At 40.2% G+C, this 27872-nt stretch overlaps 1 protein-coding gene and 1 long non-coding RNA gene across 18 annotated transcripts in view; one reads left to right on the forward strand and one right to left on the reverse strand.

The window, feature by feature from the left end:
* Positions 1 to 27872, forward strand: part of cadpsb (Ca2+-dependent activator protein for secretion b) — a 79733-nt gene that overhangs the window by 10777 nt on the left and 41084 nt on the right. For all 17 annotated transcript variants that reach the window (XM_037768874.1, XM_037768883.1, XM_037768891.1 and 14 more), the window contains exons 2-6: positions 9954 to 10067; positions 12593 to 12925; positions 24046 to 24126; positions 24426 to 24659; positions 26753 to 26874. In XM_037768874.1, coding sequence (XP_037624802.1) covers positions 9954 to 10067; positions 12593 to 12925; positions 24046 to 24126; positions 24426 to 24659; positions 26753 to 26874 — 884 coding nt within the window. The remainder of the gene's footprint in view (positions 1 to 9953; positions 10068 to 12592; positions 12926 to 24045; positions 24127 to 24425; positions 24660 to 26752; positions 26875 to 27872) is intronic.
* LOC119487859 lies at positions 617 to 27861 on the reverse strand. The gene is made up of 3 exons (XR_005206801.1): positions 27706 to 27861; positions 24394 to 24398; positions 617 to 744 (listed from the first exon to the last, which is right to left on the reverse strand). It is a non-coding gene; the product is annotated as an uncharacterized LOC119487859 (long non-coding RNA).

The raw sequence follows: 27872 nt of genomic DNA on the forward strand, positions 1-27872 counted from the left end.
CATTTTTCTTTTTCAGTTAAAAAGAAATCAACTGTTTCCAGGCTTGACCTTTTTAGCTGTTTGAATTTTTAAATGCTGGAGCGCAGCCTTTGTGTTCATACAGTACAAGGCCACTCGTCACTGGATGGACTGTCATATCAAACTGTGATCATTTTTCTGCATGCAACCGTAAGAAAGGACAGGAAATAGATATTTCCGTTTGATTTTGAAAGAAATACCTGAGATTACTTATTTTAATGCGGGATCACAACTAACAATCATTTTTATTCACAAGATCTGAGAGCCAACGGTGAAGTTGTGTCCGACCAACAGTACAAAACCCAAAGATATTCAATTTAAAATGATATATAACACAGAAAAGCAGCAACTCAACTAAATGGATGCAGATTAGTTTTCTGTTGATCAGGTAAACAATTATTTGATTAATAGTTTCAGATCTACTATGAACATTTCACCAAAAGGAACATACTAAAGGTAGTTGACCCTGTACACCAGAGACCTTAACAATCAAAACAAAACGAGTTGAAAATTTCAAGTAAAAGTAGCCGTATGTCACAAAATACTCCAATTTATTATTGATTAATGAGTAATTTATTGATGCATTAAAACTGCTCTATATGATATCCAGAGCGTTAATATAGCAGCAAACAACTATCTGCTATGTAAAGCTATAGAGGACTTATGTCTACCTGAACAGAGAATGAAGTCACTCTCCCTCTGTGTGTGTTGTAATCCGAGCTTCTCCTCGCTTTTATTAGTGTGTGGTCGTGCATGTGAGCATGCCCAACTGACTAGCTCACAGCCGCCGCTTTGCACTGCTCTCATACGGCAGTTACAGCTGAAAAATCCGTCCCGACTGACGCCGACGTTGTGGAAGTGTAGCACCCACCCTCCGGTTCCCCCTCAGGTTAACACTGTTAGCTCTGTCAGCAGTGTTAGCTACGAGCCACTGGCTCAGCCGTCGCCATGTTGAGAGTCGTGCGGAGGCAATAGAAATGTTTTTAATCCTGCATTTAGCATCTTTAGTATATAAACATTAGCACATTTACAACATTATTATATATATAGCTTTGAGTGGTCAGAAGACTGGAAAAGCGTTATATAAATGCCAGTCCATTTACCATATAATTACAATGCATCACAAAATGTACAGTGGAGTCAAAACTTCAGCATATCTCTCCGAAATGTAGTGAAGTATAAATACAAAGTAGCATAAAATTGAAATACTCAAGAAAAGTACTTGAATAAATGAACTTACTTAATTTCCCGCTCTGCTGGATGCTGATTAGTTTGTATGAGGACAAAAACACATTCAGAGGGAACATTAGGCCCTTGCCAAGTTTTATGGTCAACATGAATGCATTTATTTAAAAGTCATCAAATCAATTTAATCAAAATCAGGCAGGATAAATAACTTCAGCTTCAGTTTTTCATCAAGTGAACCATATGATGCCCGTAATGCAACGGAAAGGACAGCATTGATTTGACTGTTTTGGACCAAATTGATGCAAATTGTCCCATTGATTGTGTCCTCTCTATATGGAGGTTCACATGTCCATACCGTTTATGTTACATTAGGCTAAGGGCTTATTCTCATGCTCCGTAACTGAATGAGCATAATGAGGAACCAGCTGAGCTGCGCGGCTGCTGCTAGTGAGTTGGTGGTGTGATACTGGATGACTGTTACAAGAAGGGGCTTATAGCTGGTTGTGAACACTGTGTTCTCCCGTATATATCAGCAGTGCCACAGCTCCAGGATACGACGACAGTGAGGAGACGGGTTATACAGAGCCGGAGCTCCCTGTTTTATCCCTGTTTGCCGTGTGTCAAGCTCTGTCTGCAGAGTATACACCTGGCTGTTTACTAACCCAGCGGAGTGGTATTTACTCACACAACGCTGTGTGGGTGTGTGTGTGTGTGTGCCTTCAGAACAAATATACGTGAGCATGTCCGGTTGGAGATAATAGTTTGTGCATCTGTCTTTGTATAATTGTAGTTTTCTGACCACAGTCAGTACACGATGCTGGTGTTCTGTGTTTGTTGAGGCCTGTTGCTGGTAGATTTTGTGCAGCTGTCATGCAGCGCTCGTTCCCGTACTCCTGTTTGCTGTTTACTCAGATGTGGGCTGGCGGTGTCATCTGCAACATGACTGAATTATGCTTTGTCTGGCTAAGGGATTCAACGATACCATGTTTGCTGAAAACCAACAGCAGCATTGGTAGGCATGCATTTCCTGAGCAAACAGGATTAGTTGGTTTATAGTTTGCGTGATATCCTTTCATCATCACTCATCACATTTGACCTCATGAAAGTAAAGTTATCCCCTTTTTTAGGTTGACATTAGGGCTTTCAATCAATTCAAATATTTAATCGCATGATTGTACATGATTCATCGTGATTAATTGCAAATTAATCACACATTTGTAAAAATGTACCTTAAAAAGAGATTTAATACTATTATATTTAATGTATTTAATACTCTTATCAACGTGGGAGTTGGCAAATATTCTTGCTTTATGCAAATGAACGTAAATATTTATTATTGGAAATAAATTAATAACACAAACAATGACAAATATTGTCCAGAAACCCTCACAGGTACTGCATTTAGCAAAACAGATATGTTAAAATCATAACATGGCAAACTCAAGTCCATCAGGTAACAACAGCTGTCAGTGTGTCAGTGTGTTGACTTGACTATGACTTGCCCCCAAACTGCATGTGATTATCATAAAGTGGGCATGTCTGTAAAGGGGAGACTCGTGGGTACCCATAGAACCCATTTTCATTCACATATCTGGAGGTCAGAGGTCAAGGGACCCCTTTTGAAGATGGCCATGACGATTTTACTCGCCAAACATTTAGCGAAAGTAGTATGACATGGTTGGTATTTTTTAGCCTCATTTTTATATTTTAGATTGTTGTTGTACACATTAGTTGTTGACCCTAGTCCTTACACTAACACACACAATGTTGGTGTGTTTTTTTTATGAATCAAACTTGTATGATTTTGGTCTACTTTTTATGAATCAGTTACTAGTGTATTTAATGTACCCCTGCCCACCACTGAAAACTGCCCACCTGCTGTATTTTGAAGCCGTTTGATTTTGGAAAGCACCTTAATTTAATGTTATTTAACTACTAGAATTAATGGAAGTGTGAGTCAGCTTTATTGTGCTGACCAACACTACAGTATATACTGTATATACAGTATATATATACTGCATTCAATTAGCTAAATTACTCCACTCATCACATCGCTGCAACGACGGCTGATATGCTGCAAGGTAGATTTAAAAACCTCTAAGAGATAGTTTGATAATGGAATCTTAATCATTATTATTGTATTTGATTACAGGTATTATGTAGCCTGCTCTTATTCTGCTTTAGTCTCCCTTTCTTTGTTAACATATGGAGGTTTACAACAAAAGCATAAATGCACTATTCATACACACAGAGAGAAGAGCTGCTCCTCTGAAGCCCTTAAAGGAACAGTGTGTAACATTTAAGGGGATCTGTTGGGAGAATATAATATTAATAAGTATGTTTCTTTAGTGTATAATCACCTGAAAATAAGAATCGTTGTGTTTTCGTTAGCTTAGGATGAGCTGTTAATGTCTACATACGGAGCCGGCCGCCATGTTTCTACAGTAGCCCAGAACCTAGATAGGGCCATTCACTTTCTTGTTTCGGCCGGCCACCGTCGTTCTCCTCCACGCTTGGTAGACGGGAGAAGTTTCAGTTGGTTGCAATCTGCAACCTCACTGCTAGATGCTGCCTGATCCTACACGCTACATCTTTATAATAGCTTGTAATATTTGAATATGACCTGTACTCATCTTCCTCTCTTTCCTTTATTTGAAAGAGAAAAAAGAATTGGGAGTTTCAGCAACCTGAAATTACACTGTACAATTACAAACTGTTTTTTTATATTTTATCGGCTCATATTTTAGGTCTAAGAAACGAAAGGTTGTAAATATACACCCCCATTTCGACCTCATGATCTTAGTATTTTAAAATCCTGGCTATGTCCCTGAATAGTGTATATGACATATGCCGTTATGTCACAATCCTCCTATTTCATTGAAGATTGACAGCTGTGAATATTTGAACATCCTTTCAAAATGTTTTCCCAGTTTTTGATGCCTTAGTTTAGATTAAGGACAGCTCATTGTTACATTTGTCTATTAAAAGCTACCTGGTATCTTCTGTCATGTTGTATATGTACTGTTATAAAAAGATCCTTACAACCTACACTCCACGCATATTGACAAAGCTGTAAGTAGAAAATAGACTTGTTCGGTTCACTGAATAATCACTAAAGACAGCTCTCATTTTACAAGACACAGTATGTGCCTGAGGGGGCTTAAAACCTGATTCAGGGGCTCAATAGGTTTTACGATGCTAGACATATTTATTTGAAACTTCTCAGTCATGTTACACCATTTGTTTTATCTCCACACTGTCTGTTAAATAGTGATATGTGGAAAATTACCATTTTGAGTAATTATATAAAGTTTAAGGGACCTAAACTACAAAACAAATATTCATAATTGTGCATAGAACCAGTTTTTAATTAAACCTTCTCGGGTCGTTAAATATTTGACGGTGTCTCAAATATCGCATCAGCCGAAACTGAACTATATATTGAACTATGAACTCAAATCCATAGTCATTCTGAACTGTAATAAAGTTACTGTACATCAAGCCAATGCAATGTGCCTATCCCCTCTATTGATATGTGAAGGGTGATTAATGTCACTGCCCACTTCATTGCAAGCCAATGAATCACAATGTAACACTGCAATCTTGATAAGAGCCACAGAGAGAGAATCAATACGAGCAAAGCAGGAAAAGTATGTATTGGGAGCCTGATGGAAATGGAGGCATTTTCTCTCATCCATCATCTTGGTCACTAATCAGCACAGTTCTCCAATCAGCGATGGAATAAAGAGCAGCCATAAATACTTTATGCAGCTGGGCTTTACTTTGGGGGAGAAGTGGACACATTTCGCCTGGTTTCCTGCTACACACACACACGCGCGCGCACACACACACACACACACACACACACACACACACACACAGAGATAGCAGCTTGCTGTGTTGTCACATAAAGTCAGATCGGCCGAGAAAAACTGTCAGCAGAAGCAAAAGTATTATTAGCTTTGACCTTTCATGGTGAATTTTTCAGGTACAACACAAATGTGTTTAGACGACAATACCAATGCCAATACCCCATCTCCTATAGTTTATTATAATATCTTTGTGATTCTGCTACATATCTGGGAGGGGAATTAATTCAGTTAATATGGGAGGTTAATAGAGGTCGCTCTGTCCTTGCCCACATGGATTACAGCCAGGGCTGCAACAAAGGATTCTTTGCATTGTTAAATAATCTGCCAGTTATTTTCTTGATTAATCGTTTCGTCTATACAGTACATGTCAGAAAATAGGGAAAAATTCTGATGATGATTTCCCAGATATCATGTTTTCAAATGGCTTGTTTTATTCTCCAAAGCCCAAAAATATTTTATTTAATCCATAGACTGAATATATAAGGACGACGTGTATACATTTCCTCCCACTGTACAGAAGTGAAGCCAAAACATCCCGGATATGGGAGCTGCTCTCTTGAGATTTTGAGGTCATTTGGAGCCAGAGTCTGTGCGGTAGTGATCGGGCGCTGGAGCCACGGTATCAAGGTCACCATCCCGAGCCAATCTCGAGCCGAGCACGGCTGCAGCTTGCTAGCGGGAGGGAATCACAGCTGCCAGTCATGACGTCTCACCCCCTTTATATAGCATCAAATAACTAATTAAAAACCAAACTTTAAATATTAACACTTGAACAAACATCAGCGTGATAAGAACTACCTAAAATGACAGACACCATCTTTGGGAAAAAAATATTTGACGTGTTCTTTGACTTTTTAGTTTGTCCCATGTCCCATCCGCTAACATGGCAACGTATCCTCATACAGCCGTTTGTATGATATCTTACGAAAAAGATATTCCTCCTTTTTCGTTCGTTTTCCTGCAAATGTCCTGCAACACGTGTGAATTTCCGCTCCTTACATGCATACAGGCTTTTCAAAATAAACTTCCGTCTTCACAGGAAACAACTTTGTTAGGTTTAGGCAACAAAACTACTAAATTAGGCGTAGGAAAAGATTGTGGTTTGGCTTGAAATAACTCTGGAAGTGACATTACTTACGTGACAAATAAATCAATGTTGACTTCTGGTTTCACATGGGACATGAACACCAGTCTTTGTTGACACACCCACCCATCCACCCTGACCTCATCCCTACGCGACGTTCACCCCGATTTATACTTCCTGGTTCACAATTACGTAAATTACAAATTGATTTTGTGAGATATATATGAATTACAGTGCATTCATTTTTGTAGGTATAGCTACGAACGGTGTATGAGACTAGCCTGAACAAGGAGGGGGCGGGATTAATGACCTATACTGCAGCCAGCCACCAGGGGCCGATCAAGATGTTTTGGCTTCACTTTTGAGGAGCTGTCATGTCGTCCATCTTTATTTACAATCTTTTTATTCTGTACAGTCTATGGTCTAATTCATCAAATCCTCACATTTGAGAGGCTTTTGCTTAAAAAATACTGAAACAATTGTTGATTAATTGTCTGTCAAAGAACTAATTGATAAATTGTTCATCTCTAAATACAGCACCCCAACAAAATACAACAAAACTGATAGGTGATCTATTTTGTCGGCAGAGCAAAGTCAAGTTTCTTTTGCACGCGTTAAACAGTAAAGCTGTTGTTGTGTACCAGAGTTTGTATTCAATAAAGCTACAGTGACCTCAGGTCTAGTTGCGTGAATGCTAGCCTTTCCCCTAAAACACTTCAGTCAGCTTGGTTCAAGTCTGCTTTTGTACCTTTTTTTCAAAAGCCCAGCAGCCCTTCACCAGAAACCTTCTCAGCGCATATCTCGGTATATTGCTTTCTCTGTTGAACTGAATCACTCAGCATGCCGACACTCCAGCCTGAGCATGTATGCACATATTTTTCTTCATTTTATTCCTTTTAATAAAAATGTTTTAATCAATTATTCGTCAATTATTAAATTAATCGCCAACTTTTTGGTTAATCCATTAATCGGTCCGATGAATGTTCTAAGAAAAAAAAGTAAAAATTCTCTGATTCCAGCTTCTTAAATGTGAATATTTTCTGGTTTCTTTACTCCTCTATGACAGTAAACTGAATATCTTTGAGTTGTGGACAAAACAAAACATTTGATGACGTCATTTTGGGCTTTGGGAAACACTGATCGACATTTTTCACAATTTTCTGACATTTTATAGACCAAACAACTAATCGATCAATCAAGAAAATAATTAAGAGATTAATCGGCAATGAAAATTATCGTTAGTTGAAGCCCCACTTCTGTCCATCCAAGGAGAGGGAACCTTCGTCAGTTGCTCTTCCTGAGGTTTCTTCTATTTTTCCAGGTTAAAGGTTTTTTTTTGGGGGAGTTTTTCCATATCCAAATCCAACGTCTAAGGACAGAAGGTGTCTTATGCTGTACAGATTGTAAAGCCCCTTGAGGCAAATTTGTGATTTTGGGCTTCATAAATAAAACTGACCTGACTTGACTACATCAGAATTTAATAGGAAGCACGTTCTCATGAGAAAAAGGAACGGAAGTCTCATAAATTAATGTAAGTCTGTGCATTATATACTACCAGTATACATCATAATGTAGGCTAAACTATGAAGAAAGGCAACACAAAGTGAAAACTGTGTGCTGTATTTATCCTGACCTTCTCACTCTCAGAAACGGACAAGAAACCAAGGACGAGTACATATCGACTTCAGCCTCTGAGAGTCCCCATAGACCGGACTGATTTGCATACTGGTGTTAATATTAACATTTCTTGCCTCAGGATGTTCCTTGAACACTGTGGTCTATTAAAACATAGCAGAGATGGCCCACACGCTCTCTTTAATCTCAGCTAGCTATTGCAAACATGAATAAACCTGAAACCTTGGAGCAGGAGCACACATATTGATCTCTGATGTTGTTGATGTGCTGTTAAGTGCATCTTTTATGTTTGGACATTAAGTGGTATATCATCCTGACGTTCGCTCTTCCGCAACTATCGTGTATCGGATAAAATAGGAGTGGCCTCTTTGGTGAAATGATTTGTGGGGCTTTGAGTTTAATGGCAGTGACGGAGAGTGTGTATATATATTTCATGTGTTTGTATTTACATGCACCTTTGTAAATCTTTCTTATTAAACCACACTTTCAATTTGGCTCTGGTAGAGAAATCTTATGTTACCTCATTTTCTGAGCATTACTGAAGGGGGGGTTGGAGTAGTACGACTGACACGCAGATGGTGTTGAGATTGGCTCAAAGGCTCATGATATGTGGTACTTTTCCGTCACACTCCTACACCAAAGTCTGTCAATTGCAATGTGCGGCTGAACGCACGCAGACACACACACACACACGTTACCAGCAGGGCCTTGTGCTTGTTTGATATACACAACAGCTTGAACTGTAGATTGAAAGCAGTTGTTAGAAGGAGATTGTCATTCTATTGACGGTTAGGTCACTAACTCAGTAACCGTGTGTGAAATCAATCCAAGGACATCTAGACCGGAGTGAGGATCGAAAGCGAAGCAATGGGGAGACGTGGAGAAAACATCACACATGTGCAACACGACAAATGTCTGTACCAAATTTAATGGCAATCCATCCAAAGCTGTGGAAACATTTTACTCTAAACCACAAATGTTGACCTCATGGTGGCGCTAGAGGAAAAATGTGGCTCACCAAAGCCAGTAAGGATTCGTCCTTTGGGGGCCATGAATGTTGTGCCAAACCATTTATTAGATGTTGAGATATTTCACTGGAAACTTTGAACTGCTCTTTAAAAAATATTTGAGTCTGGACCAACCGGCCAATCAACAGACCAACATTATCATCCCTGGAGCCATGCAGCTATCATGGCTAAAATGATATTGTAACTCTTGACTCTCTAGTCTTTCCTATTTTATTGTGGCTGTTATAAATAATTTCTTCCTTGTACACTTGAAGCATTACATTACGGACATTCATTTTTAGACATTGGAGTCTGACAAGCCTGTATGGTCACCTCTCCTGTTTGTGATATTCATGGACAGGATATCAAAGCGAAGCTGAGTCCTGGAGTTTGCCCAGTTGGGTGATATTAGGGTGGCGTCTCTTCTATTTGCAGATGATATTGTCCTTTTGACTTCATTCGACCGTGACCTACAATGTCCGCTGGAGCAGATTGCAGCTGAGTGTGATGCAGTCGGGTCGGTGGATTGCTCAGTTCAAGTTGGGGGTGGGGGAGTAATTCAGGTAGCCTACCTTGGGGTTTTATTCATGAGCGATGGTAAAAAGGATTGTAAGATTGACCGCCGCTTAGGGGCACTGGCTGCAGTAATGCGGGGCTGTGCATCAGGCTGTGTATCAGGCTGTGAGTAGTAAAAACAGAGCTGAGCTATAAAGCAAAGCTCTCAATTTAACAGTCAATTTCTGTTCCCACTCTCACCTGCAGTCACGACATCTGGGTAGTGATTGAAGCAATGAGATTGTGGATACAATCAGCTGAGATGAGGTTCCTGGTTTCACACCGTGTGATTTCACGAGGAGCTCAGAGATTTGGGAGGACCGTGTTATTGAGCTGCAGCGTGACGGTCTAAAAAGGGATGCAAAGGTAGATTTAGGAAACACTACGGGGATTACACATCACCTGGGAGTGCTTGGTGTTCCCCCAGCGGGAGCTTGGAAAAAGGATGTTTGGGCTGCTCCACTCGCGCAGAATAAGTTATTCACAAAATGGGTGGATATTATTGTTATTTACACTAGTGTCTGCTTGTTTTCATCACATTTCATAACCTGGCTTTACAGCTGAGGTGACCTCTGTTTGCCCTTGCTTCCACAGATAACCAAGCAGCAGCTTCAGCAGACCAAGGATCGTTTCCAGGCCTTCCTCAACGGAGACACACAGATTGTGGCTGATGAGGCATTCATCAATGCTGTGCAGAGCTACAATGAGGTACCAACACAACACAGCCATAGCAGCACAATCACAGTCACAACCATTTTGTTATCCAAGCTGCAGGGACTTGATGCGTTCAAATGAATCACTGGATGTGAAATACAACATTCATATGTGTGTGTTTTGGAGATTTCAGAAATGTAAAAATGAAGCTGAATTATCATTATCTATTAATACCTGTCACAATTTTTTGACATATAGGATGTACAGTATTTGATATTATATGTGCAGCCTGATTTAAAACCAGAAATGATCAGCTCTCAGTCTAAAAAGTAAAAAAACCACCACAGTCCTCCTGCTATTCCATGTCAAAACACTCGCATTCAGACGCCTGAGTGGTAAAATGGTGGCTGAAGCTTTTCACTGCACAGATTATGAGTCAGAGCATGTGGCTGACACAGCCATCTTTTCCAACCTCACTATTCAATCCGCAGATGAAAAAGTCATTATTACCATGCATACGCTCCCAAAGGCATTTGCAGATAGCGGGATACGTTAAAGGCCAAATCCATGATGGAAAAACAAGCATAGCCATTATGAGGTTGGAACCATCAGTAAACACATATATAGACTGACATGGAAGATAATTACAGGAAGACCTGCGTGTGACAGCTAACCAGGGATTTGTGATATATTTAATGTTAATGTGAAGTATACTATAATTTAAAGCTTAAAAGTAGGGTTGGTAGGCTTTTAGGGAGACCGCTTCTCTTGAATGCATTTAGTTATATTTTTTAACCCGTGATTGTGGCTGTCAAGAAAATCCTCTCTTGATGTATTGTTGTAATGACATTTATTATTACTTTGTCTTTTTTTTTTAATTTATTAGTACTAGGGCTGTCAATCGATTAAAAAATGTCATCGCGATTAATTGCATGATTGTCCATGATTAAAGGCGATTCATCGCAAATTAATCACACATTTTTTTTATCTGTTACAAATGTACCTTAAACGGAGATTTCTTATATTCTTATCAACATGGGAGTGGCCTTATATGCTTGCTTTATACAAATGTATGTATATAGTTATTATTGTAAATCAATTAACAACACAAAACAATGACACATATTGTCCAGAAAACCCTCACAGGTACTGCATTTAGCATAAAAACAATAAGCTTATATCATAACATGGCAAACTGCAGCCCAACAGGCAACAACAGCTGTCAGTGTGTCAGTGTGCTGACTTGACTATGACTTGCCCCAAACTGCATGTGATTATCATAAAGAGGGCATGTCTGTAAAGGGGAGACTCGTGGGTACCCATAGAACCCATTTTCATTCACATATCTTGAGGTCAGAGGTCAAGGGATCCCTTTGAAAATGGCCATGACAGGTTTTCCTTGCCAAAATTGTGCGTAGGTTTTAACCTCTTTCGTAACAAGTTAGTATGACATGGTTGGTACCAATGGATTACTTATAGTCCTTCCGGTGTCCTTCCTTCTAGTTTCATATGATATCAGTATCTTCACTCTAGCTTTACAACCTAAAAACCGCAAGTTACGTTATTGCGTTAAAGAAATGAGTACCGTTAAAACGAATTTGCATTAAGGAGTTATTATCGCGTTAACTCTGGCAGCCCTACTTAGGACTTGTGTAACAGTACCACATCCAGGAAAATGTTCTGAGTCATAACCTAAGTGGAAACCCTTAAAATCAATATGGCTCTTTCCTTGTTTTAAGAAGTATGTTTACTAGACTTTGGTAAGACAAGGATGAATGTGGAATTCACTTTTGCACTATGTAAACATCAGTACAGTATAACAGTACATGTTTTTTTTTCTCTTGTGTTATTTAGCACCTTGTCCTCAGTGTGTATATCTGTTTTCACTTTTTCTCAAAGAAAAAATGTATTATAACAAATATGAAATGTTTTCGTCCACTCAAAGTGGCATCTTTATTGAAACAGTGAGGGCTACTATTATTACCTAAATGATGCATGATCACAGGTAGCCTTGTGTACTGTCTTTGGCAAAATGTTTCCAAATGCTCTGATCTGCAAATAGGAAACAAACATCTTCTTCATTTCCGCCTGCAAACCTTTGTTATCCGCTGATACATACACCACATGACAAGGCTAATGTACCACTGTGCTGTAATGTTTCAGTACAGTAGTCGCTGCTTTTTAGCCATAATGGATGCTAAGAACGAAATGTGACTGTCAGAGTGACAAAGCAGTCAGCTCTGATGGTTACTTCACTTGATGCTGTGACAATATAGCGTTGCCTGTCTCTGTCCCTGTTAGGCTGTCATTAGCAGCAGACAGAATGCAACTCTGGCCGTGTTGAATCACAGCTTTACATACATGCCTCTGTTTCCTCAATTCACAAAATTAACAAGTTTCCTTTTGCTGACGAAGACAGACATTTAGTGACAGAATAGCTCTTCACAAGTCCAATGCTATGTACTATAAGTAGGAGTCTGTTTAGAAGTCTTGAGCTGCCAAATCATTACTAATCAATTATAAAAGTCTCTATCTCTGCATTTAACTGCAATTAGTGACACTGGTCTCTCACGATGTAGGTGTTCCTGAAGAGCGACCGTGTGGCTAAGATGGTCCAGAGCGGCGGCTTCTCGGCCAACGATTTCAGGGAAGTGTTCAAGAGGCACATTGAGAAGCGCGTACGCAGCCTCCCAGAGATCGACGGCCTGAGCAAGGAGACGGTGCTCAGCTCCTGGATGGCCAAGTTCGACACCATCTACCGTGGCGACGAGGACCCGCGCAAGGCTCAGCAGCGCATGACCGCCAGCGCGGCCTCCGAGCTGATCCTCAGCAAGGACCAGCTGTACGAGATGTTCCAGAACATCCTCGGCATCAAAAAGTTTGAGCACCAGCTGCTCTATCAAGCCTGTCAGGTAAGATCTCGAGCAAACAAGTGACACGTCTCAGAGGGTTTTCACAATATTTGAGTGCTGGCACAGAATTGTTTCCGTTTTTCAAATGTGTGGGTTAGTGGAGGCAACATTATGATTATTGTCTTCACACATCAGTTCAATCTAAACTGTAGATCAACTACAGTATACACCATATTGTTCTAAATATTGTGAATATGAAATGCTTTCCTATCATTATTTTAATGTAGTGACATTGATTTTCTTTTCACTCTAAACTTCTGCAGACCACAATATCCTCCTCCTTGCCACAATAGTGATGTAATGATCTTGTTGAACTGCAGTTAGTAAATTGGATGGGTTAAGAGTTGAAACAATTAGTCGATTAATCACTTAGCTGTTCAACAGATAAATAATTTGAAACAATTTTGATCATGAATTAGTCATTTATGCTGTTTAATCAAGCAAAAATGTCAAATATTTGCTTGCTCCAGCTTCTTTGAAGTGAGGATTTGCTGCTTTTCTCTTTCATTGTAATTTGAATATCTTTAGGTTTTGGACTGTTGGTCAGAAAAAAAACATCAGGCTGTTCTCATACTACGTTTGTAGCTCTACCTACGAAAAGTAATGCACTGTATTTCGTACATATCCCATGAAATCAATTTGTATGTAATCCACTTAATGGAGGTGGTTGGGTTGGTAAAAAAAACACCGGTGTTTGTACCCCGTGTGAAACTAGAAGTCAACATTGATTTATTTGTCACGTAACTTCCATACTTAAATAACACCACTTTCATAATTATTTCAACCCAAACCACAATCTTTTCCTAACCCTAACTAAGTAGTTCTGTTGCCTAAACCGAAGTGAAGTCGTTTCCTGTGAAGACGGCAGATTATTTTGAAAAGACCGTATGCATGTAACGAGCAGTGCTCCTGGAAAAAAGACATTTGAGGGCGTCGTTTTGGGCTTTTTAGAACTTGATGGACATTTTTGCAACCCCGACTTTAGGCTAAAGTTAACCCCAGACCAACCTTTGAGTTGGACCTGAGATCTCTTTTCTGACCACTTCCAGATTTGACAACAATTCATTAAATGTATCTTGTGAAAAACTGACAATGTTCTTAAAAAACCCTCTCCGGCCCAAGTGTGAAAACACAATATTCTGTTCTATCTTAATAAAACGACTGTGTGACATTAGGATAACGGACATAAAATCACCAGATTAGCAAAATATGTCAAAATAATCCATGAAATGTGACGTTTAATCAGACCAACGCTCTACAGTAATCACCCTTTTATCATTTAATTTGGTTTAATGACTATATTATTGATAATAATGACTATTTAATGATTCTAGGTGTGTGTTTATTTATTAGTATTCGCCATTGACAACATGTCATTGTTGTGGCGTTGAATGGACATATTTTAAAAGTAAATATGTCTCCTCAAGATATATGACCTGATAGCAGGCCAGCGATGCTTCACTGAAGGGGAGATGTGTTGAGATTGCAGGTGGATAATAGTGGACACTGGGGGCTCGTGTCAGACATAACTCTGCTTCCCTCGCTGTCTTTACTGCTTTACGGCTCTCTATGGGAATGCTGAAAGCAGCACTAATGTATTCTTTCTTCGCGAGGTTGATTAAAAGTCTTGTCACGACAGGATTTGGAGAAGAACTCCGACACATTTACATTGGCTTATCATTTAATACATAAAAAAACGTACCTCTTCATTTCATTCGGATCTAATGGACCCAACTCTTGGACGCCAGTGAGTTTTAAAATGCTGAATTTCTTTGGACCAGGTGTCAGACCTTCTTTCAGCAGTTGCTAATGTACTGTATAAATCTGCGCAGATGGCACAAGGTGCTGTTAAACAAATTAGATCGTTCAGTATTCTTCAAATGTCTCTGTTGGCAAAGATCAATGAGTGCTCTGTTCTGCAGAGTGTTCATTTGTTCGATGCTTCTGATGTAGAGGTGCAATCCATCGCCATAGCCTCCAAATCCACTGAGCATTTTTCTTCCCAGACCTTTGAAGATGCTTAACCTAGTTTTTCTTAATGTGCTGGCAGCAGAGCTGTTAGTATCCGGTCAGAAATCTGCATGCAGAACATAGTACTATTTCTCTGAACAGATCTGAACTGAACATTCAACAATACAATACACCAACAAAGAGGCATACTGTATATGCTGCAGAAATGTGTGTACAGCTTCATACTATGGTGCAATACTGATTATAGGTAGGTAAAATGGCACATAGATTTAGGTCATCATTGTGGAAAGGGACAGTTTTAAATTGATCGTTCATATTCCTACATGTGAACAAATATTACATGATTTGCCTGAGAAAATCTAATTTTTGACTCCGGCTGCGTTTCCTGCTGTTCTCTGAGTCCTCCCTCTCGCGTTTTGTTTGCCGTCATAATGAATACATCAGACTGTACTGACGTTGACTTTGAGCATCTCGTCAGTAAGCAACCAGCAGCCATATATTGCCCTCTACTAAATGATAAAGTCCTCGCTCAAAAGGAGACGCAGCAATCCAGTCAGCATGGGCTCAGGGCTGCTGGGATTTGATGAAAGGTTTTCATGGATTGGCTGGGATTCAGAGGCCATCATTTTTTTTTAACTGTTATCGCTGGGGATTTACATTTTTTGCGGTTACATCCAAATAGTAGAAAGGAAGCACTGGTCTATTTCTGTCTCATGCTGAAGCAAGAGCAGCCCCTGGAAATGACTAACAGACTGATTAGACTGGTGCGGCCGGCGGCTGAGCCAGCCAGACTCTGAGCATGCTCGACTCCCTGATGGCTGCGGTTATTTAGCCGTGGTGACACCAAGCATGACCAAACAACTGTAGGAAAATGTGTTTGGTGTCGGCGTTGCAAAGCCGTTTGGCAAACTATAATTGGATGACTATATTAATAGAACTTTGTGTCCACTTTTAATGTTGGGTATACTAACATTTCCTAAAATAATAATACAAAAAAAAGATTTGTGTTTTTGAACCTGGCTGTGGTAAGATTTATTTTTAGTTAGAGCAAAACAGCCGTGGTGGAAATCAGTCATATAACTGCAGACTGTCAAGAGCTGTGGTTCCAAAACTGGGGGGGCGGGAATTATATAACGGGGGAGGGGGGCGAGGCTAAGTATTAATGATGCATGGTTCTCCACTGGCCTGCGGGGGGGCTTGGAAACATTATTTATCTACAATAGGGGGCTCTGCAGAACAGGTTTGGGAACCACTGGTCTAGAGAGCGAAGGCAGACAATCAGCGCATGACAAGATGTTATGTCTCTCTCAAATCCTCTAACCAAAATGACTTTGCTCAACACACATTTTGCTAAAAAAGTACAGCACACTCTGAACAGTGCACATCAGACACGTAAGGGATCATTTACAGCGAGCCGGTCATTTTTGTGAAATAAACCCGACAGGGCGATGCGGCATCTTGCATATAAGCCAAGTATACTTAGACTTTTCTGTATTCTTGTCAGTATGAGCCAACTATACTTATGTATACTTTTAGGCGTCACAAACTTTCTCACTTTACAGCTAAACAGTGCACTACAAGATGATTCTGAAAACATTTTAGGAGAGATATGGCATTACAGTAACAGAATATTGATTCATATTTGATCAGCGCTGCCTAGTTTGACCGTTTGATCGGAGTTCACGAGTGCAACAGCCGGCTCTCATAGATGGCAGCTGGATAGCAGACCTTAGATCAGCTCTTACTACTTGTTTTCCTCCGGTCTGTGAAATCTTACAGATGCCGTTAGGAGCACCGGAGGACACAGAGGCACATGATTTCTTTCAGGTTACCTGTTTCATGTACTACTGTCATGATATAGCGACCGTTTTATAAAAATAACTTTTTTTAATCATATTTGCTCCAATTTCTAAATATATCTCTGATAAGTACATAAAAAATAAACTGAAAATATACTCTCTTATTTTAAGTTTAAAAGCAGTATACTAATAGCACACTTGAATTTCTTTTTGGTAAAGGTAGCCATTCACTTTACACAGTAGTGTGTTCAGTGTTCATATCAAACATATTGATTAATTAATTAGTGCCTGACTAAAATTGAATAGCTATTTGTTTCCTGTGGTATGAAATAGTTTAGGGCTGGAATTTAATTATTTTCATTATCAAATAATTTAACGATGCCTTGATTAATATGAATGAATCATTTTGTCGATAAAATGCCAAAAAATAGGGGAAATGCCTATCATAATTTCCCACTGCCTAAGATGATATATTCAGATTATTTTTCTCCAAATAGCAGTCCAAAACCCAATTATACTCAGCTAATTGTATGACAAGAAAAGTAGCAAATCCTCACAAACCAGTGAATTTTTGGCGTTTTTGAATTAGCAAAATAGTCGACTAATTTTCTCTCTCTCTCTCTGAGGTGTTTTAATCATTGATATTTATTCACACCAGTGGACTCTCGCTAACTCAAATTATTCCCTAATCTCAAATGGCTGATTAAATTCCCAAAGCCTGGGGGTGGAAATAAAGCAGGCGCATCAGAATGAGACTTTCCCTCCACTGAGCTATAAATCACGGCATATGAACCCCAACCACACTACACCCCACCAGACTGACAGACCATACTCAAATCAGCTTTCCCTGTACAGGCTTTTGAAGGAGACCCTTCCTCTTCTTCCTCTTTAATTTGTCTTGTCAGCAACTGTTAGTTGGGAAATGAGGCCTGAGCTCTTCCTGGTTTAGCCTGTAGCTGATATAATTGCGTAATGGAGCCTCTTCAGTGCACACAGGATTGGGAGAGGATGAAAGCATTCGCTATGGCTGCCACCTCTAAGCTGAAAAAGCAGTGGTGCTGAAACGCAGGGTGAAGCTTGACTGCACCCGCGTGGTTTGGAATCTGGACAATGTTTATTATAAGGAAAAAAAACTAAAGTTTGTCCTTGATAGAGATGTCCTAGCTCAACTACACCACAAAAAACATCTTTATTAGTATCATCTGGAAATGAAGCTGCTGAGAGTGAATAAAAACAGTGAAGTTGTGGGCTGTAAAACCAAAACAAAATCCTGCATAGCCGGAGGGAACCGTAGAGTCGGCTGATCATTTTCCCCTATGAGCAACCCCTTTCACATTACACATAGTACGTCAACAAGATCAAAAGATAAAACCAAATCTGTGCTCTAGACTGAAGAAATATTTCTCTAAGCTGATTAAGATGTTAGAAGTCGAGATGGAGAAAATTCACAACGTCCACTCATTAGTACATTTCCTAATTATTCATGTCGCTACGCCCGCCACACAAGAGAAGCTTTCTCTCACACTGCACGCTTTTTTTTAAACACACACATACAGACACATAGTCCCACACAGCAAGTCTAAATATAGACCAGCTGCTTCAACTCCTCCAGGTCCCATCCAGCTCCGAGCTGGCCCTGTCCGCCCAGCCTTTGTTCTCTACAAGAAACCGCCCCTGGCCGGGTGTGCTATCTGCTACCGACGTCCCAGCATCCACCTGGGAATCTGTCATCAGCTGTGCTGTTAACTACCCGCCTGCTTCTGCTCCATCACCTTTAACCTGCTGTCAGCTTGGCTAACACTGAGGCAGTGTCACCTTTATTTAGCTGCAGTGCTGCTGTCAGCTTCAGTAACGTAGAGCGAGAGAACTTACCTTTTAGCCAGCCTTATTTTATATGGGATTGCATGTTCGCCTATATCGTGCCAGTGGGCCAATGACAACAGTGACCTTTCAGTAGTTGCAGGCTTGATAAGATTGGGGTGCTGTGGGGCTCAGTATGGGGTGGCTATTACAATAGTTCACACAGACACTGACCTCCAGCTCTATACTTCCTCCCACAGCCTCGACCGTCTTTGCTTTACACTGCTGTCAAGAGAGAGTACTAGAAGAAACCGGCCCCCATCCCCCTCCACATCACATGCTTCAGAGTCACTCCTCTCATGTTAGCCATTTTGCAGACGAGCTGCAATCTGCACATACTCGCAATGACCAATATTATCTGCTGCTGCTGCGGTATTTCACTTTTGCTGAGGTTTCGCAGTCTGGAGAATTTGCCTGGACGTATAGATTTAGGTCTGTTGTGTTTTGCGGGAGGGGGGAAGCCACACAGATGAGACGGTGAAAATGCAGCGTCAGACACCGATGAGCCAAGCTTGCGGGATTTCCAGGCATGGCAGTGACAGTTCTTTTGGGATCGCACGAGTCAGATGTCGCTGGTACCGCAGTCCAATAGTGCCAAGAGCTTGAGTGTTTTGACAGGCAGCGCAGATCGCCAGCAGCAGGGGGGGGAAAGGAGACATTCGGGGCACAGCTCAGGCAGGAATGCAATCAGTATCAGTCACAGTTCTGGTTGTGGGTGATTCTGGTTTTCTACTATTGGACATGACAACGAAAAAAAAAAAAAACCCTCATACGTGTGAGACTTCCTACCACAGGATGCTTGTTTGAGTGTCACTGCGTGGCAGAACAGTACTGAGTACTACTGCGCTGCAAGTGCAGACATTCTGCTGCAGCTGGTGGCAAAGTCTGATTATGTGCTCTACTAAACAGGAACTCTGGGTTATGTAGCAGGGTGGCTGTTTAGTGGCCAGCACTGGTAGGACACTAGAGTTGACGGTTCACACTGACTGTCCTCCATTTAAGATGCCATCTGGCTGACATCCTTTCATAATGTGCACATCAGTGAACTGAATCAATTACTGAAAGAAGTAATGCAGGAAAAATCCATATCAGCTAAATGTCTAGATTTAAGAAACCATAATTCCTATAAGACCTCCGTTTTTAAATGTGTTTTTTTACCACTTTATCCGTGTGACTTTCTCATCCGTGTTGCGTTTGTTGCTTGATCACAGTCCGAGCCTTGCAACGCCTCTTAGTTGTGATCTCCCCCCTTTCTTGTTAACGGCTGCACTGTGACTTCAGCTCATTCTCTCTTAAAAAGGATTGCTGGAAGGGGCAGCGAATCAATACAGTAAAGCCTGAAAGACAAGGCCTGTTAATGTAATAGGAGAGGGTGAAATACCATAAGGCACAGAGAGGTCAGCTCTGGCACGCGTCCCAGCAGCAGGAGACAAGAAGACTTTATGGCTCTGTATCACAAATAGATCAGGTGCTCAGTTGAAGAGTCCGTGCAGCTGCTCAGAGATGATGCTCTTATTATGCTTTATAGAAAGGCGAAGTCCCGCCCCTTCCGCTGGACCACCATGGGACCTTATTCCGGAAAAAATATCAACGGTAGGCAAAGGCGAGAGACAAATTATTTTTTTAACTCGTTTGAATTACGCCATGAATCACACATATGATGTTTGTCAATTTAAAACATAATTTTACAAGTCAAGAAAGTCATAGTTTGTCGTTGGTTTGTCGTAGTATCATTTAGTTTTGTGGGAAACCGCTCAGTGAACTTTTAGCTATGTTCCACGCACAAATGAAACGTTATCTTACCTGATGTGTTTTATCCAGCGACTCCTGGTCTTTTTATCAGCCAGGAAGAGAAAGAACGAGCGAGACCCGTTGCTCATTTGAGTTCATCCCAGTATGAAACACACAGACATCGTAGCTTCAGCGAGAGATACGTCACTTACGCAATAGTCTGATACTTCAACAGTTTTACAACAAACTGCAATTTTCTTGACTTGCAAAATGATGTTCTAAATTGACAAACATCATATGTGTGATTCATGGTGCGATTCAAAGGGACTAAAACATGATTTGTCTCTCGTCGTTGACTATCATTCATATGTTTTTCTGAAATAAGGTCCGATGAGGTCCACCGGAAGGGGCGAGACTTCACCTCTCTATTCACCAAACATTTATGGCTGGCTTGCGTTCCTTAAGATGATATCTTGGGTTCTTTGCGGGTTAGTTAGTCGGTTATGTGATTTACAGATTGATACTATATGTACAGAACTACATTACCATCATTTAGGGCTGGGCAATATGCTGATATATATTGTTAAAACGATATAAAAGTGTTTGTCGTATATATTTTTCTGTATCGTTTCTATCGCGATATAGGCTAGGTCTATATTTATTTATTTTTTCTCCATAATTTCACTTAAAACTATTATGTTCATTTTGCACTCAAGTTCTTAAATGAGTATGAGTAAAATACTCTGTCTTTTTCATTTATTTAATATTTAATTCACACAGGAGTATACAGAAATAGACTTTACCACGTGGTTATTTCACTATTTATTTATTGAATTACCAGAAAATACGCTATATTGCGATTTATATCATTATTAAGATATGAAATGACCTACATCGTGATAGACTTGGTTACAGATTTGGCCATATGGCCCAGCCATACCATCATTATAGAAATATTTTTAGACAGTTTTGCCAAAATACAATGTTTACTTCTAGTGGATACAGAAATCTAGATGATCATGAAAACAAAACCTACAATATTACAGCCAACCTTTTGCTGCAGCTTTGGATTGAAAAATGAAGATTCAACATTTTTTACCCTTTGCACTGGGTCAAAATTGTATTTTTATTGCATTGAAGCTCACACTGGTCTGCACCTCGCCGTGTGTGCATTCTCAAAGTTAACTTAGAAAGTGATAAAATCTAAACAGAAAAGCCTCATAAATCATATTATGTTGGTGGCTTTCGGAAATAAAATTGTCAAATAAATAAATGTTTTTTACAGCCAGTCTTGTCGCTGACAAATTGCAACTTTCAGTTCAAATATGCTCCTCTGACAAGCTGACACCTTTTTATTCCAAATATTCACTTTGTTATGCGCCCACTATAAAACGTTAACACTGAAATATGTCCTCCATGAAACCTATAGTATCCTGTTTTTCCCCCAGTGTTACAGCACCTGTGTGTAAAACTCAAGGATTTTGCAATAAAACAACACCCGGGTGAGACGAGGTCGATTCTATTTTTCACTGAAAACCTGCACAGCATCGCTGTGTGGAAAGGTTTGTGACTCCCCAGGTACAACTGTGCTGCAGATACTATGTCTCAATTAGGCTGCCGTCCTGAAGGAGGAAATGGTGACTGGTGAGTCACAACATCACATTTGACAAGAATGAGCCGTTTTGGCTGAGAGAATAACTGAAGAAGTGAAGCATACAGAAGCAGGGAGCAGGAGAGAGAGAGAGAGACATCAGCCCTCTCTTCTATTTCCTTGTGTCAGCTAATATAAAACTCTCATTCATTATTGATGTGAGAGAGCCATGAATGTCTCTGCTTTTCATTACTCGGGGGCAAAAACTAGGCTAACAGATGTCAGGCATCTTTCCCCCGGAGCTGTTATTGTCCAATGCAGGCAGTTTTTAAACATTTTAAAGAAATTACCCACTGGTTTTGTCTCTCGCTCAATGTGCCAAAACAGTTTGGAATGGCTCATCCAAGTCAAAAGTTTTTACTTATTACTGTGAATGCATCCAGAGAGTTGAATTTTCACTCTGCTGATTGAAATCAACAAGAAAAGGAAAAATCCCGAAACACTCGACACGTTCAAAAAGACCTCCTCACAAACGGCGGTCCATTCACGGTCTCTATGGTGATGGCAGCATGGTTCCTATGAAGGATTGGTGAATTTCCTTTTGATTTTCATGTGTGATTTTCTATTCATGCGTGCTGCCATGATGCCATGCTGCTATGATTGCAGCCCGTTAGGACAAACTGGACCTCTTATTAGCCTTTTTATGCAGCGGCAGAGTGCTGTATACCATTCGTCAAGCTCAATGAACACCTATGGATTTTATGGTTGCTCACATGTGCTTCAACATGCCTGTTCATTTGGTCTAGCTTAGATATCTGTCGTTTGAATTGGAGGTTGACTGATTATAGGGATGCACCGATCTGACTCAGATCTGAATCAGCCGATACTGAGCACCGATCCGATACCAGAGTTTAATAATATCCTGTATGTCTCACTGTGTGGAAGTGACTCTGTTATGTGTAAGGCAAAATCAGGCTTGACTCAAACATTGCTTTCCTTACTTTATAAAACAAAATATGACCAATAAATACATAGATATACATTTATTGAATAATTTTTTATCATTAAAATGATCAATTGTACTCTAGCAACTTGGTAAAAAAAAAGAATTCAAAATTAACAGGAATTACAGTTCAAGTGTAAACCTTTTTAATGCAGCAACAAATTGGTTAAACAGGAATTATAATTCCAGTATATAATATATATTGTATATAAACATAAAATTAAATTGAATAGATCGGTCCCATTGTCTCCGATATCCGATCCAGCTATTTGAATCCGTATCCGCCCGATATCCGATCCAGTATCGGTGCATCCCTAACGTCAAGCACCAATAGGACGTTTTACAAACTATCCTTATCGGCCGAACTGTGCTCCGATAGTCACCGACGGCTGCACAGCCACCACCAGTGGGGACGTACATCTCCGTTTTGCATGGAGGCTCCATACATGAAATCAATGTGCACCTGAGATATATTCTAATGAAAGTTAACTTTATATAAGACCGTTTTATTATTAATGCATTACACTGAAGATAAATGCTGTTCTGCCGAAAGCATGCTGTCTCTGTTTAACTAGCAAGCATGGTCGTTTTAATTTGGCAAGCTATGGGCTCTATCTGATCATCTGTGGGCCACTTTTGCTGAAAACATCTGAGTGCATGTGATTACCTCCTAATATCGGCAGATGAATTCACTTTTTCCTGCTCCAAACTATCGTTATAGTTTAAAAATCCACTATCGGTCGACATCTTATTTAAATCCTGCTATACCTCACGGTTAGCATTAAAGGGGAACTGACTTTACACATCAAGGTCTGTTTAGAGGTCTTGGGGAGTACCACCGCATATGTGAAAAAGTTGTTGAAAGCCTTTTGTGGCTCCAAAGGGAGCTGCACAAAACCTGATAAGTTGGAGCTGAAGACTACACATTTGAAAAAGAAAATAACCAAGAGGTGGAGAGTTAGAAAAAGAAAGTGAGCTTTCCGGACCTCTGAATGGAAAGTAATGGTGCTGTATTAAAGGATTTCTTGGATTTCTCATCTTTCACGGTAGATAATTGATGCTGGGAATTGTAGGTGACCTTTGACATTAACCCCTGGCCGTGATGAAAGTATTGCTGGGCTCTTAATGTGACCTCATTGATCTGCTCCTCTGGTCTTATCAATAGTTGGACAACCTGGATGAGCAGGCTGCACAGATCAGAAGAGAGCTTGACGGTCGTCTTCAGATGGCCGACCAGATTGCCAGGGTGAGTCAGACTCTGCGGGGGACTTTTTAATATGCTTTGTTGTATACTTAATATGTCACTAATATGGTGTAACATCGCAGCGGGAGCCTCTACTCACAGGTGAAAAGATTGTGCAATTTACATTTTTTAATTTAAGTTGACTGTATTTATTTTATACTGAATTATATATCCATCATCTGAAAAAGAGACAACTGTACTAATCTTGATTTTATGTTTTCAGCATTCTGGAAACTCCACATTTACCTCATTGTTAATTGTCATCAAGACTGTGACTGTTTGCTTCTCTGTTTTGTCAACAGGGCGGTAAGTTCCCCAAATTTGTGTCTAAAGAGATGGAGGCCATGTTCATCGAGGAGCTCAAGTCCTCAGTGAACCAGCTGATGGCCAATCTGGAGAGCATGCCCGTGTCCAAGGGAGGGGAGTTCAAACTCCAGAAGATGAAACGGGGACACAACACCTCCATCATCGACATGGGCCAGGAGGACGAGAACACGCTGTCCAAGTCCGATGTGGTTCTGTCCTTCACTCTGGAGGTACAGTGAATGAGGCTAAATGTGAATGTATAATCAAATGTATGTGAAAACCCACAAGGGTTTCGATCGTTTTGACATATCTCAGGATTTCTAACTATAGCCAGATGGGGCGAACATTATTTCATTAGACTCTCTAAACTCAATGAAAAACTACAGCTGTCTATGCCTAAGCCAGATCTCATAAATCAGAGCTGTCGTCGACTACTTGTCTGCTCCAGACTAAGTATAGAAGCAGACAGCAGACCTGTTCAGGGGGGTTGAACAGACGCTATGTGAAGAACAGACTGACACACACATACACACACACACACACACACACACCCTTTTACCTGCTCCTTAATGGGGAATGTGACTCATCTTGTTATCGGCTTGTCTGAGATGAGCTATCACCACAAAACAGGGAGCAATCACACCTCATTCCTTATGATGCAGTGCTATTTCAGAATCAGGAAGTACATAATGTGCAAAGCATGTAACACTGTTTTTTTCTGTTCCTTCACACAGAAGTGGGCACACCTTTAAGGAGTTTGAATGCAGTTAGCTATTTGTGGGCCTGTTTTTTAATTAAAAGGGCCCGCGGTGTCGCTTTAATATCGCTGGTGATCGTGACCAACTTTACTGTGAATAACAACATGGGAATATTATTATGATCACGATGTTCAGAGATTATTGTTGTTGTCCTTTTTACAATACTTTTAGAGAGTGAAAACATAATTAAAAGGTTATTTCAGCCATGTTATAAATGCAGCAGTTTATATTTGATCAGTTCTAAATTTATATTGATTATTTTGGATATTTATTATTTATTCTTTCAAAGGTCTAGAGCAGGGCTCAAATTGGGGCTCAATCTGGCCAGCCAGATGTTAGCAAATTATTATTTTTTTAATTAAAAGGCCTGCAGTGTCGCTGGTTCTCGTGACCGGCTTCGCTGTCTTTAGAGGCTTAAACAGGCTTTTAGAGTGAAGTTACTGGTATCATATGAAACTAGAAAACCCAAGGAATGTCATGCCATACTAGCTGGTCAGGAAAGAGGCTAAATAAGCCTCCAAATTTTGGCAAAATTTTGGCAAGGAAAAACTGGCATGGCCATTTTCAAAGGGGTTCCTTGAACTCTGACCTCAAGATATGTGAATAAAAATGGGTTCTATGAATACCCACGAGTCTCCCCTTTACAGACATGTCCACTTCATGATAATCACATGCAGTTTGGGGCAAAAACACATGCAGTATAAATGTTATTTTCACCAATTCTAAAGTTGGTATGTTGGTATATATATATTTCTGCATACTGGGGTCCCTAAACAGTCTTGGAAATGCATGTATGACTGGAAATAAGCCCAACTGTATTCAGCATGTGGGTTTTAAGGGGTTAACTATGTTAAAGATAAAATAATATTCAATTAGGGGAACTTGGGATCCTCTTAGTACAGTTTTACATCTTAACAATACAATACAATTTTGGCCCGAGACCCACCTTTGAGTTCCAAAAAGTTTGGGCACTCCTGGTCTAGATATTCTTCCATTTTTAATAGAAATTCATGTCATGCTTTTAAGAACGTGGGCCAACAGTATTAAAAGAGCATGCTGGATGATACATAAACGAAAGCGATAGTCAAATAAAATATATTGGCACCTTGAAGACATTGGTGGATCTGATGGACACTTTCATTCAAAGTGGATGCGTTATCCTGACGGCACACATTTCTGCCTTTGGTAGTCCCACTAGGAATTTACAGCTACAATATAATAGTTACCCCTGGCACTGTTAGTACTATATTATATTCACTGAGCGATTAAAGACTACGTGTAAGATTATGCCCACAAGCAGTTTCAGTGATAGAGAGTTGTACTTTATCGGGAGGATGGCTGTAATTTTTATTAGCTGCTCTAGTAGAAAATCTAGTAATGTGAGGGCACCGGCTGTACGTGGAACTAGTGATAGTGGCTGGGAGAGTGTTTCTAAAATATCTAACAAACTCAAAGGATTTGCCACCTTCACATCTTGTGACTTTTTGATCTATGACCTGTTTCAAGAGATGAATCACTCTCATGTACAACCTTCACTGAGGTGTTTGTTTTTCTGTTTTCCCTAGGTGGTGATCATGGAAGTTGTTGGGCTGAAGTCTTTGGCTCCGAACAGGATCGTCTACTGCACCATGGAGGTGGAGGGAGGCGAGAAACTCCAGACCGACCAGGCAGAAGCATCCAAGCCAACGTAAGGTTTTATAAAAACATAAAATTCAAATGCATCAGCTGTCTGATATTGATGGCTGATTTGCTGAGTATTGTGATTATATTAAATTTAGAGTCTTATTGAATCGCACTTAGAAAAACATCCACCCAATGTTATCCATGTCATTATTGGATGGCGGTCCATTTATGTTTGTGTTTGGCAGCCACGGTTAGACATATGAGCCAGTTTTTAATCAAATTAATTATGTCAGAATAAAAGAAATGCCTTCAGTTCTATCGTTCAGACATCCGGTGACTCCACTGCTGGCAGTAACTTACAGGCTCTTTTTAATTATTCATTTCATCCAAAAGCGAAAATGTCATTTCAATAATTTTAATTATCTCTCCAATAATTTAACACTGTTCATTTTAAACTGTTGGGATTCTGCCCCCATTCTTTTATTGATCTTTGGTGCCTCCTGTGAATTGCTTCAGATGCCCTGAGTGAAATCCACTTGCGAGAAAATAGAGCAAACCTACGTTGGCAAACTGCATCTCAGTGGGTGCTTGGTTGTAGGAAGACATTTCCAGGGCTCTCGCTTGTGTTCTCTGATGCGTCACTCACTCTCGGAGGCACTTTGCATGTGAGACTCTGTGTTTAAAAAGAAATGGGACTGTGCAGTTGAGCAAACCTTCAGTTTACTCCTTTTTTTTCTTAGAAATATATCAATCATTTTTCCAGAGTTCTTGTACAGCATTACCTGAACCTGTGCTTAAAGGTGCTCTGTATGACATTCAGAGCATTAATATAGCAGCGAACAACTATTTGCTATGTAAACATATAGAGGAGTAATGTCTACCTTGTTCTATTGACTTTGTTGACATAGCCGGGTCAATGTAGCGGGCCTTTTAATGCCCCACTGGCTAGTTCATAGCCGCCACTCTGCACTGCTCTCACACGGCGATTACAGCTGATAACGCCATCCCAACCGATGGCGCCATTGAGGAAGTGTAGCACACACCCTCCAGTTCTCCCTCCCC

Source organism: Sebastes umbrosus, chromosome 1 (genome assembly GCF_015220745.1).
Source record: "Sebastes umbrosus isolate fSebUmb1 chromosome 1, fSebUmb1.pri, whole genome shotgun sequence".
Lineage (NCBI taxonomy): Eukaryota > Metazoa > Chordata > Actinopteri > Perciformes > Sebastidae > Sebastes > Sebastes umbrosus.